This window comes from Cladophialophora immunda (assembly GCF_000835495.1).
Source record: "Cladophialophora immunda strain CBS 83496 unplaced genomic scaffold supercont1.7, whole genome shotgun sequence".
In the NCBI taxonomy this organism is placed as follows: domain Eukaryota; kingdom Fungi; phylum Ascomycota; class Eurotiomycetes; order Chaetothyriales; family Herpotrichiellaceae; genus Cladophialophora; species Cladophialophora immunda.
Genome location: NW_015622547.1, coordinates 2,900,416 through 2,917,105, shown reverse-complemented (window position 1 = coordinate 2,917,105; position 16,690 = coordinate 2,900,416). Strand labels below are relative to the sequence as shown.

Below are 16,690 nucleotides of genomic sequence, written 5' to 3'. Positions count from 1 at the left end.
AAGAAGAAGAAGAAGAAGAAGAAGAAGAAGAAGAAGAAGAAGAAGAAGAAGAAGAAGAAGAAGAAGAAGAAGAAGAAGAAGAAGAAGAAGAAGAAAGACTGGCGGACATAACATCGATCCGTCGTCCTCTTTGTAGTCTGTGGTCTGTAGTCTGTAGTATCTATGCTCGTTACGTACACATCTGCGAGAAACTCTGCTTGTTTGTATCATATCTTGGGGAGATAAACAGCTTCGGGCGTGTAAAAGAGTCGCACAGTCTAGGAGACGGCCTAGATCGTGCGACAGGGCAAAAAGAAAAAAAGAGGCTCGAAAAATCCCCATCGCTAGCTAATGTATGCAATGTATATATCCCCTCTGGTTCTAAATGTCTAAGGATTCGAAGATGGACTCTGGGCGCCCTTCCCCGGTCTCTCCATACAGCGCCTGAATCTCCTCCGAGGTGGTCGCGAAGCTTAAATGGTGCTCGCCGAGACTCACCGCCCCGCTCAAGGTCAGTTTGTTCTGTACGTCGTCCGCGACGTGGGCGAGCAGAGGGTGCCAGATGATCATTCGGGTTCCTTCCATAGCATGCTGTTCTATGATCTCCGTCAGGGCCTGGACCGCACAGCCGTCAATGCCTGTGCAGTGACGCAGGTCGAATATCAGCACTGTCTCTGCGTCCGACTTCTGGTGATGATCGGGCGCCTGGGACGCCTGATGCACAGACATTGCTTCGTGATCAAGGGCCTCCAGGCGATCTTTGAGATCAGCGGAGTTGGCGAATGTCAGATGCCCAGAGCTGGCGACGGCCAGAGTTCGCATCGATGAAAGCGATGCGATGTGTGCAAGGTCTCGGTCTTCCAATGCTTGTGTCGAGGAGTCGCGAATTCGGACCGTGGACCGCCACCCTCGGCGCATAACCAAGGCCACGATGGACCATCCGAGGCCTAATGTCATTCCCAGTGTGATTGAGTGAAAGACCGTGGCCCCGAAGACCGCTGCCATAAGTGATAATTCAGGCCATGCCCGTGTCTTCGCAAAGAACACAATCTCGTGCGGACACTCTTCAATCATTGAGATTCCAACAATAGCGATCATGGCTGCCAGAACTCCCCTGGGCACGTAGTAGAACGCTGGGAGGGCGAAGAAAATGCAGGTCAGGGTTATGGTGCTAAGAAGGACGTTGCTCATCGGTGTCCTTCCGCCGACCGAGAAGTTCAATTTACTCCTGCCGTAGCCGCCGAATCCAGGCAATGAAAGAAAGCAACCACCGACAATGTTGGCGACCCCGAGCGCGATGAGTTCCTGGTTGGAGTTCAAAGGGATGTTAGACGCCTTGTTCGCTGCATTTGCCTTTCTCAGACTCCTGGCTGTCAAGGAAGACTCGAACAGGCCCAGCAGAGCAATCACAAAGGCCGTGGTGATGAGACTCGAGATGTCGTCGATGTTATGAATAGCGAACGGCCAACGGAAAGGCATTCCAAGGTTTTCTGGTGTTCGGATACGTCCAAGCACCTGAATGCCTTGCTCATGCCAGCCACATAGCCACGTGAGAAGGGTCGAGGAAGCGACGACCACAAATCTATCCGGGATGTACGCAGTTGCAGGGTACCGTAATTCCACAATGCTTCGAAAGTGTCTTGGATTTCGTTAGCCGAGCGTATAGAGTCTTCGGGAAGATGACGTTGCTGACCTTACTAGCATGACAATTGCAAAGCTCGTGATAGAAACCACAGCGGTGAGAAAATGTGTTTGGCTGAGTTCGATCAGGATGAAAAGAAGCTTTCTCGCAGGACTTCCTCCAGACACCCTTGGGTCTCGCTTGGCCAATGTCCCAAGACCCAAGCCCGTGATCGTTTGCTCTATCACAACGTTGAAACCGACAGCGCCGATAAATCCTCGCATAAAAGGTCGACTGAGCACAGAGTCCACAAATCCAAGTCGACTGAGGCCTGTGACAAACAGCACCATCCCCGTACAGGCAGTCACGGTGCCGGCTACCTGGGCATTGATGGTCTGGCTCTTATCATCTTCATTGCCTCGACCAGAGAGCGCAACAACTGTTCCGACAAGAAGAGAGCCTGGCGCTTCTGGTCCAACCACCATCAGGGGGCAAGATCCCAGTAGTGCATAGAGAAGAGGAGTGATAACGAATGAGTACAACCCGCTGATAGGATGAGCGTGTCCGAGGAGGGCAAAGGAGACGGATAGGGGCACATAAAGTGAGGCCACCGTCAAAGCGCCCATAAAGTCCCCCAGAAACCACTTCCATTGGTACCCAGGTACCCATTTGATGAACGGCAGATAGTGGGAGAGGCGAGCCATTCTGCGACCTCGACGCTGATGACTCGGAGAATGTGACATGGCCGTCCGCTCTGACTTTGGCAGCGGGAGCTGATCGTCTTTCGATGAGGCACTCGCGGTCTCAACCTCAGCTTCGTGGTGGCATGTCTTCAGGAGTAACTGCCTTTCGTTCGGTCCAGCTCCTTCCATCACGCGGTCGGCCACACCAGCACAGCTCAGCTGTGTGGGCGGATGCGCGATGGCATCGAGACCGTCTCAAGATTTTCAATTGAATGGGGGACAATATCCGGGAGATGTTGGTCTCATTGTGCGTGTGTCAGAGGAGATAATTGATATGGCGACACGTCGTTAGGCGCGGGTGGATTTCTGCCCCTCAACATCTTTGCATGTGTTTTAGCTGGGAACAGCAGCCGACGATTGGATGTTGGGGGAAGTGATTCGCAAAGGCGGGAGACGTGCATGTGTAGCGTCGAGCTAGGAAGATTTCCCACGGATCGTCGCTGTCCGCTGTCGCATCTCTCACCCTCTCGTGCGAACGACGATGAGGCGACGGGCCTGCGCCTCCCACCTTCCATCGTCTTCATATCGCATGGAAGTCCATCAAGTGCCAGGTGATTCTTTTCTGCCTTGACCGATAGACACGTCCGGAGCACAGATTTCTGCAGACCACGTTCATCGAGTGTCAACCATTCAATTCTAGCCATCCACCAACAACGGATCGAGGAGTGAAGGCGCTGGCATCAGCCGATATACGCATCAATTCGTATTCAATCTGGAAAGTTCTCAGTTGACTCCTGGGATTTCAGCGCGAAATGGGAAGAACCATGTTGTCCTTAGCTACCGGTGTGTGTGCGGCCAGGCCCGATCCTTCGAGCCTTGATTTTCATCCAAGTATTATCCCCTCGCCGCAGCGCAATCATCTCACCCCTTGGTGTTCGAATTACCTATTATCAGAGGCATTCTCGCTAGCACGGCCAGTCGTCGGCATTGCAGGGGTACTACTAGGTCTTTCCGGCTTTTACTATGCAGCTCTGGCAATGGAAAATCATGTGCCAGACTCAACGGCAACTACCAGGATCCTCTGCATTGCGCTCGTGGTCATTTTTGGCGGCTGCTTACTATCTCTATGTCCTGAACATACCGTGGATTCCTTCTGCTGGGGTTCAAGGTTACCCTGCAAACAAGATGCCGTTATCGTTAACCCGACTTTTGCCTACCCCGAATATAGGTTATTTGCTTCACTTCTGGATCTCTTCGATTCTCTACGTGCGAAATCACAGGTCATTGGGCACGAGAAGCGGAAAACGAAACGCCTGTTACGGTGTTGAGCTAGATAGAGCCAGAGTCACACACCCACACCCACATACGTGGAAGAAACGCTCGTATTCAAGGTAAGGTGATATGTAGGTACGTATTCCCCATTCAAGCACGTGAGTCAATACTAGAAATATATCCACGCTCAAGAGATTCGCGTTGTCTTTTTTGTCAACGATGCGCTCAATACCTACTCAACCCTGTGTCTGTGCGCGTTCCCAATGGTACCTATACAACGCCTACCAGTTCCCCCCCTGCGATCCCGGTATAAGGGGAGAACAAATGGAAAAGAACGTCCGTCTTATTGACCCTTGGCCGCCTTCTTCTCCTCCTCCCTCACGACCTCGCCTACCACAATCCGACAGAGCCGTTCCGCCAACTGCTCCACGCTCCACCCCCATTTGATCTCGTCCGCGGCGTCTGCTCTCACCTGCCGACCCTTGTACCACCCGTGGCTGTATTCGCACTCCTGCATAAACCGCTCGAGGACTTCACACTCGCCGTCGCCGACCGTCCACGCAAACTCGCCCTTAACGATTCCATTGGCGCTTTCGTCGACCACCATCTCTGTGCCCCTCAGAGCGCGGATCTCAGGACGGATCATCGTGCGAGGCGGCGCGTGGAATTTGGGCCGGAGTGACTTCCGGTAGATGATGTGGAGGGTGCGAAAATGGGTGTTCGAAAAGTCGCCCTCCAGAGCGAGTGATCTCTTGATGGGGCGGAGAGGGTCAGATGGATACGATGGTGGAATGAGGTATGATGGAATGGTTTGGGCTTTTACTTCGGCCTTCGCGGAGGATTTAGTCGACGAAGAGATTGAGGCTTTTGTCTTCTCCCACCCCGAGTCTCGACCCTGGTCTTTGGTTTCGCCGGGAGCGTAAGACGGTGCTGGTGGCTTCACGGGGATTTCTGGGCGATCGGCGCTGAGTTTTTTGTCCTGGGACTGCGAGTCGCGGTCCGAGGTTTGTTCTGATCTCCAGATCCAACCAGGCCAGGCTTTGCTGGGATTCGCAACTGACGGCTCATCTTTCGCCTCGGTTCCAATGCTCACTGTTCGCTGAGTTTCAATATGTCTCTCAGAGCACGCTCGTGGACTATCACCGGGATGCGTCGTTTCGGTTTCAAACGATTGCAATTCTCGGTTCAACTGTAGCCCAACAGAATCCTCAAAGGAGTCGTCAGTGGAGGATCGCATGCTGAAGCTGCTCTCCTGCCCATCCACATCCACTCCCCGGGATCTCTGGCTAAAGACGACTTTCCTGGTAAGGTTCATGGCATCAGCTCCCGCAATGCCCAACCCCTGATTGAAGCTATACCGAGAACCTTTCATTGCAGAGCGTGGCGTGGGTGGCCGTGCTGGAGAGGTCTCTCTAGCTGCGTCGCAATCGAATGCCTCTGCTTGGGATAGCTCGGGTCGCGGAGGTGGCGTCGATATGGACATCGAGGAATCGTTGAAATTGACAGGGATCTTAACAGGTTGCGGAGAAGAGTAGGGTGATTTCGACGATTCGGAGATCTCGTTTGTCGAGTCAACAACCTCCCCCAGCTCGTCATACGCAGTTGGTGCTTCGAACTCGGCTGTAGGACTCGACAGGCCCAGAGCGACCTGGCGGTCTTCTTCCAGCTCTTCTTCTTCGGAGACAGACATATTTGTGCTATCTGCGACTCCTTCTTCAGCGACCTCCCCCTGGGGTGTTCCGGCCATCAGGTCCACGTCGAACTTTCCGCTGTTCCTCCTATGTCTTAATTGCTGCCTCCTGATCTCACCAGCACCGAACGGGATCTTGCTCTCTGGTTCATGGTAAAACATCAGACTGCTCATCTCCCCTGCATTGGTACTTAAGAACGTGCTTTGCTCTTGCGGAGCATCGACATTCTCGCCTCTTTTCCATGGACTCGGTATCAAGCTTCTTCGAGGCCGGTTGACAACTTCTTGAGCTCGCTGTCGTTGTCTGACTTGCTCAGTGTGGGTAAAGAGGCTCTCGGTGTTGGGCTGGATGGCTGACCCTGGACTTGACGAATTCTTGGCCTCCGCAAGCCAGATGTCTGTTTCGTCATCTGCGTCAACTTCGAGATCAAGATGCGATCCCTCTTGTACCTCTGTCCTTGGAGTGGGCTGGTCTTCCTCATCGTCGCTGTCAATCACAATGACTTGGCTGTCACTAGCATTTTGGATCTGCCTGGACACCGCTTCTCTCTCAAGTTGCCATTCGCGTTCTCGCCTTGCTTGTGTGTCGATGATCGATTTCTCAGTATACCCGCGAGTTGGGTTTGGAGGCGTATGTACCACAGACACTTGGCCACTGGGTCCCGTGCTGCCACTTGTATGGACTGGAGTGTGCTGAACCAGGTTTTCGCCTCGCCAAACCTGCGTTCGAGATTTCTGTTCAGGTTTGACCGGCAGCTTCGCATTCGAGGTCTTGCTCGATTCTGACGTTTTATCCCTGGAAGCCGACCCATCCGCGGGAGGCGATGCCAGTCTCTTTGCAAGCTCCTCGCCAAAGCGGAGGCCAGCTCTGAGCTCGCGTTGGGTTCCACAATCGAAGCCCACAAATAGAGCCCCATCCTCTTCCTGCCCGCGATGATTTGACGAAGAATCCTGCTTTCCTGCCAACGCTCTCTCGCTAGACCGATCTGGCGACACTACTTCTTGCAGCGCAATACCTGCAAAGACGGCACCAGCTGAGGCACGATGTTGATGTTGAGGCGTCCTTCGCACGATAGGTCTTGGCGGCGACGGCAACTTTGGTGATGAATATGGTAGTGGCGTTACTTTTCGACCAACAGCTGCTGATGAGGAAGGGACTTTTAGTAGATCTTGACTCTTCTCCGATGCTGGTGGTGAAGATGGGACAGTGCTTGATATCTCACTCTCATCCGGCTTGATGACAGGATAAGTGACGGCTTGGCGCATAGAAGACGGACTGAAAGGCGCGAGGTCGCCGTGTGCTCTCTCCCCAGATTTAGTGATAGAAAGCTGTATCTTAGGATCGTTCATGTCCGGGGGATGAAGGCTGGTGTTTGAACCCTCATCAACAGGGCTGCTCAATGATCGTCTCACCGAGGGCAAGGTGTCTAGATCGATCATAGTAAATCCCTCACTTTCGAGTATGGTGTCAAAGGTTTCGTGCTCATGCCGCGCTGGAGCAATGTTGTCATCGAGAGCCTTCCCCACATCGTCAGAGTCCCCATGGTAAGAGGAAGTAGGTGAGGGAGTTGGATAGCTCAGGGCGCTATTAACGGAGACCTTTCGAACTTCCACTTGCTGCTTCATTGATGTGCTTCTCGTCCTTTCACTCACGATTGAGTCTTCATTCTCATAGTCGTTGTCCAAGTTTGACTTTGTCGACAGCGCGCGAGGTCGTACCGACACTTGATTAAGATCGATCCTGCGAAGTTCTGGTGATTGTGAATCCGCCACAACATTCTCTTGCTCCAAGGCGCCACCATTGTCTTCGACATCGGTATCTGGCCGCACCTCAAACGTTGAAGGGCCGGTATTAGACCGTGAGGACTTGGTCGGCGAGGCCTTTGAGGTCACCGCCGCAGAAACGCTCTTGCGAGAATTCCTTCTCTTTCGTGGCGACCTGTTCTGCCTCAACCAGTCATCCCCTTCGGAGTCGTCCCCCAACGGTATTATGTCCAGGTCCGTCACGCTCTGTCTCCGACTGCGGCCAGAAGTCCTGCGGCCAACATCTGGTGTTCCGCTTCTCTTGTTCTTTGTCGAATTCGAATGAGAATTTCCACCTCGAGAACCCTTTGGCTGTCCAGCTTCGGGGGGCTCGTGGTGTAGTGATCTCTGGGTCGTGCGCGTTCTCGCCTTGTTTAATGGCGCGTTGCCTTCCATGTCGGCGGCGTCTTCGGGCTCCGCCTCCACCGTCACCCTAATCTTCCAGGGACTCAAATTTTGTTCCGAAACGGCTCGAAATGGAGAGGAGGGGACTGCTTCACAGCCAAAGGTGCTTGTTCTGGCAGTTCTGCCCGTGGTCTTTATGGAAGCGATTGAATGGCGCTTCAGCGCAGGCTGTCGGGCACCAAATGCGATGCGACCACGCGAGGGCTCATCATTGACAGAGCTTGCTAGTGGATCGGGGGAGCTCAGGTCGCCGTTTCCGAAGGAAGTCACGGAGGGCGATCGGGACATTTTGTTTGTGTGAAGGCGTTGGCATGCGCGGATTCTTCCGACCCACGATCAATGATCAGTCCTGCAAGCTCACCACCAGCATCATAAATAGGTTGTTTTCAGAAAGCATAGGATACTAAGTGTTCGCTGATAATCAATGCGATAGAGTAGCCCAGTAAAGTGACCTTGTTCACAGAGCCCTGAAAGTGGTCGCAATGGATTGTTTACTATGGCTGCAAAGTAAACAATGACGTTGGTTCTGCATCTTTTGATTGGCTACAGAGGCGCCTCAGCCTTGTCCCCAATGCCCGCCTTTCCATGTACCCCCCCGTCCTATGTACACGTGGTGTTCGACACTCAGAAGGTCGAGAAATCATATGTTGCATAATTAAGTGCCGGTCCAGTCGTGGGAGAAAAGATCTCGTAGCTGCTGACTCCCCATTCAGGATGGTTGACCCCGTCAATCCAGGCCTGTGTCTCGATGACCACGCACCCGTGCTGATTCACAAACTTCGCCGCGCCCTGCGTGCCATTGTTCCTTTGCTGTTGGCTTTGCTTGACCGGAATTGTGCCATTTTGGCCGTTGCACGTGTATATCTGAAGGCCTTGCTGGTTCGTCGACACATCCAGTTGAATGCCGGTAGTCTCCGACCATAATGAAAGCACAGGGTAATTTGACGATGTCGGACCAGCATTAGCTGGTCTGTCCAAGATGAAAGCGTTGTCAATTCCGGTGCAGCCTTCACCGCAGACTCCAGTGGCGTTATCTACGGCATCCCCCAACAGCTTAGGGGAAAGGAAATCGAGGGCCGACACATTCGAGACAGAGCCCAGAGCGCCGGTAGGAATCAAGATGGGGTCCACGACGATGTATCGGTCGGAATATGGCATCCACAGGGTCGTATCATTCAAGATCGTTGCCTGTTTGAATGCATTGAGATTCCAGTAGATATGATTCGCCAGCATGATGGGCGTCTCCTGATCCAAGGCCGACGAAACCATGCTGCTCGTCAATCGCGGCCTGACTTCACCCTGCGGCCCACTTGGGAAGGTGCCCAGGGTGAAAGTAGCCGTGGTCAAGACTGTGCCTGGAAAGCCCTGGAAGCCAGTATCAAGCAGAGAGAAGGTAATGCTCGAGCTCGACGAGGCAACAACAGTCCAGTTCCGTTGATCGTATCCAACTGTACCCCCATGGAGGGTGTCGGCGCCGGCATTCTCATTTGCAGGGATGTGATAAGTCTGCCCGTTCAGTGTGAAGGTGCTATTCTTGATTCGGTTTGCGTATCGGCCTACAACAGGGCCAAAGTAGGTCTATAGTTACATCAAACTTCGTGTTAGCAAGCAGCAAGACCAAGTCGAGGCAAGATTGAGCGTTGATATCAAACGTCTCTGTTTCCACAGTACGACTCCTGTCAAAAACTCAAGACTTACATGATTGGTCTCTGTGTCGGTCAAGTATTGGGTAGCATTGTCATATCCAGCCACAATGTCCTGATAGTCACCGTTGCGGTCCTGAACCAGGAGCGAGGTTAGGCGAGCTCCATACGGGATGAACTTCGCGGTGATATTCTCGGCGGTCAGAGTATACACGGAGAAAGGATAGGCTCCTGTTGGTACAGAAGAGTTGGAACTATTCTGAGCCAGAACAGGCACAGCAATTGACGACGCCAGAACCCAGAGTAGAGGGGACCACATTTTCGCAAGAAATCTCAAGGTTCAATTGTTCGCCTAGTTGTCTCACGGCCACTGGAACGCTGAAGAGGACAAGTAGAGGCAGAGAAGCCATCAGATTTATACTTGGCGGGAGCTGTACATGGTTCTGGGCTGTAGGTTACATTGTAGTGATCCATCCGACATGCTGCAGCAAGTTGGGTTGATGATGATGCTATGGTGGAGCTGTGTAGTCTTTCACCTCCAGCAGGCTTATGCCGTGGTCCTAATCCGGTTCATTGATGGCAGAGGGTTGAGGACAAACTGCGGGGGAGCTGGGGCAGCAGAGGGAGAGGCTGCGGTGGTGGCCTTGTTGATCTCACCAAGTCTGGGGAAGTCAATGACAGTTGCTGGGGCCCCCGGTGGTTGCCGCTGCCAATTATGCCGTTGATTGGTCCTGTGCCTTGTCGTCTTCGGTCCATTGTGCGCCGGGGTGCGCATGTAGCATTCCTCCCGGCTCCTTTACAACCACCCACCGGCATCTTGCCTGCTTGAGAGAGGCCAACTTAGTCGCAGAAGATGTTCGATTCAATAGTTCTAGATTCTAGCCATGTGCATTTTTTCGGTGCTTGATTTGGTACTACCAATATTCCTTCGCCTGCATGGTTATATGCCCGTTCCTCCATGTTCATCGTGGGCTTCAATTCTCATGCCGCATTCCCATCATATTCGGTCTCACTGTACCCCCGCAGTTTTCCTTGGATCCACGTCCACCAGGTGAATGTCAAGGTATACAGGCCAATCCGGAGCCAAATTGCTTCGTGACTCAGACAGGGGCTTGAGCGCATCCTCGACAGCCCTCTTGTCCATCTGACCTTTGGGCTGGCTCTCGATCTGAGCAATTTTCAACAAATCCTCCTCGAGTTCTTCAGCCATCAACCGGCTCGGTTGAGGTAGGAATGTGCCTTGCCGTCCTTGATGAGTGTGCAATGTTGCATATGGCAGTGCAGGGCGCGTCGCCGCTTTCTCGGCCAGGTCGCTCAGAGCATTGAGCCCACTCATGGCCCCTATCGTGCGAGTTGATCTTGTGACATGCACGTTCTGACTGGCCGACCGGTCCATCTCGGGGGCTTCGAGTTCTTCGTCTTCCTCTGATCCTGAGTCAGCAGAGCCTCGCTCTCGGTCATCGTCAACTTTCTGGCGCCTTCTTGTGTTGCCGGTCTCGCCTTCCTTCCGTGACGTCGAGAAGAAATGCCGAGCGGCAATTTGTGCTTGGTGCGATTGGAAGTTGAGTTCTTTGTCGGTAAAGAGTGAGTGTATGGAGTACAGCGGCGCAGTTTGATTTGCCAACGCTGCACGACTGCGGTCTCCGGGCGTGGAAATGCCGTTACGTGACGGGGAGCCGACATCATCATCCGCAAGCTTGCGCTTACGCTTGCTTGTAACATCTGCAACACCGTTCATGTCCTCTTGCTCACGATGCCTGGTAAAGCGTGTCTTGCGACTGGTGTGATTACCGCCAGGACTCGCTGGGTTGGTGATGCTGAATTGACTGGGGTGGAGGAGGAGGGCATTGGTGTCCGCAATATCAAGTTGTTCCTTCTCTTTCATCAACCGTTGTCTCTTGCTGGACAGTGCTTGAAACAATCGTTCTCGCAAGGTGGAGGTCATGTGTTCGCATTCTTCTGCGGCGAGGTGCAGGCGATAATCACACTCATATTTCAACCTTTCAAGGCGGGCATTGTGATTGTTCTGTCTAGTTGTCAGCATCATAGTCTGGCAGTTTACATTGAATGTTGCGTACCATAAGTTGTATGAGAGCTAGTTCTTTGGCTTCCTTCGCGTCGTTGATCTCATGCACGAATTCGGCATACCATTTTCCGGCCAACGAAGACATTTGAGATTGATATGGTGTCCCAGAGGCTGCCAACTCGGCAATTCTAGCCACCTCTTCTGGTGAGTCTTCCAGAGGCTCGGGTTCGTAGGGGTCAGCCTGCGAAATAAGACTCATGTCATGTTGCAGAGCAATGAGTTGTTCTCGGTAGTGCTGCTCGCGATTGTTATTCAACTCATTGTGAAGCTCTTGCTGGTGTGCGACATGCTGACTCCGGCGCTTGTCTCGCTTCGACATTGGTTGCGCTGGAGGGGTTGGCGACCGACGATGTGAGTATGCAGTTCCGTCAGGACCACCCAAGGGAGACGCTGGGGAAGGCGAGTAGGCCATTTTGAGAGATTTGGGCAGAATTGAATACAAGGCCGTCCCCTATGCGACCTAGAGAGATGCAAGAATGTGTCTAGGTATAAGATAACAAGGACATTTGCTTTGTGAGAAAATAAAATAGAGGAAGCAGGGGAGATGCGATCTGGGGTTGACGCTCAGTGGGTCGTCGGGCGGCATGCTGGCCGGTGATAAAGGTGCAAAACATGACAAACATGACAAACGTTTGATTGTCGCGCAACCAATTGAAACCTCTGTATTCAACTGGTAACAACAATAGGCAGGCTTCATTCACTGCACTGCAAACAATGCTCTTCTCCTTGATTGCACTAACTATTGACGAAGTAAGAACCCTCCAAGCCGTGAGTCCGATGTCTGGCCTATTCATACCACAGCTATGCATCCTGCTCCATCTACGATGAGCTATCCTTCCTAGGCAGCCCTTCGCACTCCGTGGCTTGGCCTGCGTGCCACCGAGCATCTCATGGGCAACGCTTTCTGTGAGCACATCCCGATCCTGCATCGTGCAGATAAGAGGTGGGACCAGGTCTGTTGTGCGCTGTATTCAGCTGCTCTCAACCACAACTGGGCTTGCAGGATCACCAATACAGTAGCTTTCCCATGCAGAATTCGGATTTTAACTGCAGACGGCTGAATACAATTGCTAGAGCCGGCGATATGATGGCACACCATGCCGCCAGGCCAGGAACAACAGGCAAAACTTAGGTGAGCCTTCAGACCCATTAGCACTCGTATTCATCCTAGCACATTCAGTTCGTGGAACTGGAGGCCAATCGGGCATCCGTCAGGGCTTTCACCGCTTCCGCTCCAGACTTGGTGCCAGACCCCAGACTGCAGCACTCGGCAGCCCCGAGACTCCGATATATACCCCTCTTCGACCCTTTCGTTTGTGTACATAGGCATTCTCCTCTTGCTTGCTCAACCCGGCGTTTACGAGGCTGAAGGTTCAAACCTACGTGTCGGACCCTTACTGTTGAGAAGAGCAGGAGCACCTTGTCAAGTAGCATATCGCCGTTTCTCTGCAAGACTTTAGCGGACAAAAGCCTATCCCTACAGCTTTCCGTCATCTCCAATCTTTGATCCCTCGAACTCTCGCTCCCTCGACTTAGACTCTCAAAAAAGCATTGCTCGTTATATCTCAAGATCAACAAGACATACCCGTTCTATATTATCAACATGAGTCCGACAGTTATTCATTCGGTCGTGTTGTTCGACGGCCACCAAACTCACTCGAACGCGACCGTCGTTTTCGATTCAGATAGCGGCAAGATCACATCTGTCTCGACTGGTTCCGGTAGCGGCCAACACCCCCCAGGGGCAACCATCATCAATGGGACAGGCCACAGTCTTGTCCCAGGACTGATTGAGTCCCACATGCATTGCCACGGCCTGCATCTACCTCCAGGGTCAGACGAGTCGTCAATCTTGAGATCTCCCTTGAAATGCGGCGTCACCACCGTATGTGACATGCACTCTGACCTGGCATCTGTACAAAAATGGCGCACAGCAATTGCCGAGGAAATTGCACAGGCCAAGCAAGCTGGCGGGACAGTCACTTTATCAGACCTAAAGAGCTCGCTCTATGGGGCCACTATTGAGGGAGGTTGGCCAAAACCGATCGTCCTGTCCGGTCATCCTACGGAGGAGGTAAGTGTGAAGGCTGCCCTTTGTGTCCGCTTCATCAAGCCCGCATGATGGTAGGCGTTGCAATGCCCATTCCACTGACCACCTTCAGGTGATTGAAATGGTCAAGCAGTGGCCCAGTCTGACCCCAGAGACTGCGGCAGATTATGTCAAGAATCACAAGGCGAACGGAGCAAACTATATCAAGCTGATGCAGGAGAATTGCTGTTCCCTCGCTATCCCCACGAATTCGATACCGGTTGCCACCCTCGAGCTTCAAACTGCAGTTGTCAAGGCAGCCCATGAGAACGGCCTTCCATGTGTTGGACATGCATTGAGCGCTGACATGACCGAGATTGTCCTCAAAGCCGGGGCCGACGGCCTCACCCATACTTTCGTGGATCAACCGCTACCCGACAACATCCTCGAACTGTATAAAAAGACTGGCGCCTTTGTCATTCCCACATTGACTGTGTTGGCTAGCTTGACGGCCGAGCTACAGGATTGGAGGGAGAGGTTTGCTGATCTTGCACACAAAAAGGGAGTCATTGACGAGGGGACCAAGCAGAATATGATCGAATTGCTTGGGATGAAGGACCCGGCCGCCAAACTGGAATATGCACTTGACACAGTGGCAAAGTTGAAGAAGGAAGGCATCGATGTCGTTGCTGGGACAGATGCCGTCGCGGGCCTCAAGGGCACTGGAATCGGCCCCAGCCTCTGGATGGAGCTGGAGTTATACACTGAGAAGTGCGGCTTCACCATCGCGGAAGCCTTGAACTCTGCAACCGCGGTGGCCGCGAAGAGGTTTGGTTTTACCGATCGTGGAGAGGTAGCAGAGGGCAAACGAGCCGATCTCGTCCTTGTGAAAGGAAATGTCACCGAGAGGCTGCAGAATCTCTGGGAAGGTGAGGGCATTGTCGGAGTGTGGAAGGAGGGTCTGAAGGCCGCCTAGATTTGGCTCCCGACATACGAACAAGCAAGTAAAATACCTCCCGAAATGCTCAATTTCATCAGCAGGCTCTTGGTGCTTTCTTTCAACTTTGCTTGGCCACAAAAAGGCGAAATATTGATCAGCTCTGACATCACGGCCCGAGCCCTCAAACTTGCGAAGTTGACTCAGTGCAGGACAGCATCACCGCAACATTTCGAGAGGTATGGGGCAAAGAGACCTGTTGGGCAATCGTGATTGCAGAAATGTGGTTAAAGCAACGTCCATGAGGAAGAATGTTCGATCCGTTTCGTCCTACTCAGGCACAGTTTCTTGAGGAAGCATTTCAGCCCTTTAATCAGCTCCTATCTTGTTGCTTCGCTGGACAGCAATAATGGACTTACCCTTGTCAACCATGACTGCCGCTCTTGACAGACTATGCTGAATCATTCTCGTCAGGTCAGAGAGCAGGAACTCGATCGATTGTGAAGTCTACGCCGCCATTTATTGCACGTGCACTGCTCGACCCAACCCACCAGTTATTCCCAAGCGGCTGTGATTCACTGACTGAGAACGAGCAGATGAAGGATCTTCCATCGTCGACGCGGTTACGCGATTATCAACAGCAGATATTCATTCACGCACCACTGCCTCATACAACAGATCACCTCGGCGCGCGCGTCCTAAGCAACCTCCCTACCAGAACTTTTGCTGCGCTTGTATGGAATACGCATCAACTCTCCAACTGGCCGATCTTCTCATTCACCAAGAAACTTCCTTGCAATCCCATTAGGATGCCGGAACAAGTTGGGAAAGAAGCTTTGAGAGCGGTATGGCGAAAGATCAGCCTGCCTCTGCAGCGTTGTTTTAGGAAGAAGAAGCATGCATCCACCAGCGAGGAACCGGCGGTAGAAGTTGCCAAGGATGTTGAGATCCCTACTACAAACCCAGACCCTCAGCTACGTCTTGAGCACATCATTGCCATCCAACGAATCACCATCAGCAGAGTAAAGAGATACAAAATAACAATCCAACAAACTGAACACATTGCAGAGCAGCACGCCGCGGTACTAGAGGATCCAAAAGCCAACGATTCAGATGAGAAAGCCATTGATGGAGTCGAAATGGGTACTGAAGCAGCCATGGCCGAAGCAAGGCACGAGGATGTACCACTCAAGTCTACCGAGCACGATCATTCTGTCCAAACAGCAGTCGACAGCGACATGGTCGAAGGCGTACGTGATTCATCGCTGGGCCAGGCCGTGGTAGGTGACAAGTTAGACGGTCCAGGACCATCGGTCCGAGATCCTGGTTCGCCATTGAGACACCATCATTTGGGCCAGGACAATCAGCAACATGCTCTTGGTGGAAAGAGGCGAAAGTGTGTTAGATTTGACTCGCCGCTTAACCAGATCATCGCGCTTGAGCCGCAGCAGAATACGGCCAGGGGATCCGATCAACGATCCATGGTGGAAGTACCCGCACCCCAGCACCGCCTACCTAGAGCCAACATGATGGACGCGGACCAAACGGGACAAAACAGCACCCATCGTATGGACACAGCAGCTGGGAGAAAACGGCAACCATCTAGGGAGAAACCGGAGATGCACAGACTCTCGGATGTCTCACCACCAGGCTATTTCGAGTTCGATCCACCTAGACCGCCGACAGCTCCAAGGAAGCCGGCAAGGAGGCCTGGGGCAGCAATAGAATCACACTCCGCAGGTACCTTGACCCAGGCGCAGGCATGCAAACGACTGATGCAGGAAGCATCCTCGCACTTGGGACGTGTCCGTCAGATCAAGCCGCTGCCGACCGGCCAGGGGGCTCATGGATATGGCCTGGACAACGTCGTCTGCCGACTACCTTTTATCGTGATGGAGTATTTTCTCAGTGGCTTCACGCACAGAGGTAGCCCGACACTAGTTCTCGGCCTCTGCTCCGTAAGTCAATCCATACTGCCGTCGCTATGTGTTTGGCGGTGCTCCGTGCAGCTGACAAGCAGCAGATCCTTTCGCCGCAAGGGGCGGGACTCGAGACAGGCTCCTCAACAGCCACACAACGATGCCGAGATGCAATCCAAACACCCCGTTCCCATTGAGGCAAACGGTCCAAACCCACAGGCAACCCCGAACACGATCTCTCTGGAGAAGGGCCGTTTCAGTAAGCCCAGCTGGATCGACACAAGCAAACTGTTCTATGTACCCGAGGATCTCCTTCGTTGCGGCAGGTACACAGATGTGCGACTGTCCAAGGGACCTTGGCTCAAGATGCGAGAGGCCTTGTTCATGGCGACGTTGGCAGACGAGAAGGCGAGGTTCGAAACGGCGTTCAATCTGCATCAGGGTGGGCGGGCAGGCCGAGCAGCTGCGGCGAAGGAAGAGCCCAGGACGCAGCAATATGTACCCAACTATGCGCCCAACTATGCACTCTGGTATACTAGGTTAGCATCGTAGCTAGGAAATGGCGCGTCTTCTCGAACGGAGGACATGTGTTTCTTGGTATGGTGTTCTGCGGCAGACGGATG

General features: G+C 53.0%; 6 protein-coding genes across 6 annotated transcripts; 2 read left to right on the top strand and 4 right to left on the bottom strand.

The window, feature by feature from the left end:
• Positions 1 to 119: 119 nt before the first annotated feature.
• Positions 120 to 2,692, bottom strand: PV07_11735 (uncharacterized protein). The gene is made up of 2 exons (XM_016399199.1): positions 1,673 to 2,692; positions 120 to 1,618 (listed from the first exon to the last, which is right to left on the bottom strand). Exons 1-2 carry the CDS (start codon positions 2,470 to 2,472, stop codon positions 361 to 363), a joined length of 2,058 nt encoding a protein of 685 aa, XP_016243761.1. The 5' UTR covers positions 2,473 to 2,692; the 3' UTR covers positions 120 to 360.
• A 998-nt stretch (positions 2,693 to 3,690) lies between these two features.
• On the bottom strand, positions 3,691 to 7,919 carry PV07_11734 (uncharacterized protein). The gene has a single exon (XM_016399198.1). It carries the CDS (start codon positions 7,739 to 7,741, stop codon positions 3,899 to 3,901), a length of 3,843 nt encoding a protein of 1,280 aa, XP_016243760.1. The 5' UTR covers positions 7,742 to 7,919; the 3' UTR covers positions 3,691 to 3,898.
• Positions 7,920 to 7,929: 10 nt separating this feature from the next.
• Positions 7,930 to 9,591, bottom strand: PV07_11733 (uncharacterized protein). The gene is made up of 2 exons (XM_016399197.1): positions 9,152 to 9,591; positions 7,930 to 9,031 (listed from the first exon to the last, which is right to left on the bottom strand). The coding sequence occupies exons 1-2, from the start codon at positions 9,413 to 9,415 to the stop codon at positions 8,078 to 8,080; spliced, it is 1,218 nt and encodes a 405-aa protein (XP_016243759.1). The 5' UTR covers positions 9,416 to 9,591; the 3' UTR covers positions 7,930 to 8,077.
• A 345-nt stretch (positions 9,592 to 9,936) lies between these two features.
• Positions 9,937 to 11,693, bottom strand: PV07_11732 (uncharacterized protein). The gene is made up of 2 exons (XM_016399196.1): positions 11,175 to 11,693; positions 9,937 to 11,122 (listed from the first exon to the last, which is right to left on the bottom strand). Exons 1-2 carry the CDS (start codon positions 11,592 to 11,594, stop codon positions 10,106 to 10,108), a joined length of 1,437 nt encoding a protein of 478 aa, XP_016243758.1. The 5' UTR covers positions 11,595 to 11,693; the 3' UTR covers positions 9,937 to 10,105.
• An 801-nt stretch (positions 11,694 to 12,494) lies between these two features.
• Positions 12,495 to 14,246, top strand: PV07_11731 (uncharacterized protein). Its single transcript, XM_016399195.1, has 2 exons — positions 12,495 to 13,256; positions 13,345 to 14,246. The coding sequence occupies exons 1-2, from the start codon at positions 12,786 to 12,788 to the stop codon at positions 14,185 to 14,187; spliced, it is 1,314 nt and encodes a 437-aa protein (XP_016243757.1). The 5' UTR covers positions 12,495 to 12,785; the 3' UTR covers positions 14,188 to 14,246.
• A 1,680-nt stretch (positions 14,247 to 15,926) lies between these two features.
• On the top strand, positions 15,927 to 16,623 carry PV07_11730 (uncharacterized protein). The gene is made up of 2 exons (XM_016399194.1): positions 15,927 to 16,106; positions 16,172 to 16,623. Exon 2 carries the CDS (start codon positions 16,236 to 16,238, stop codon positions 16,617 to 16,619), a length of 384 nt encoding a protein of 127 aa, XP_016243756.1. The 5' UTR covers positions 15,927 to 16,106; positions 16,172 to 16,235; the 3' UTR covers positions 16,620 to 16,623.
• Positions 16,624 to 16,690: the final 67 nt, after the last annotated feature.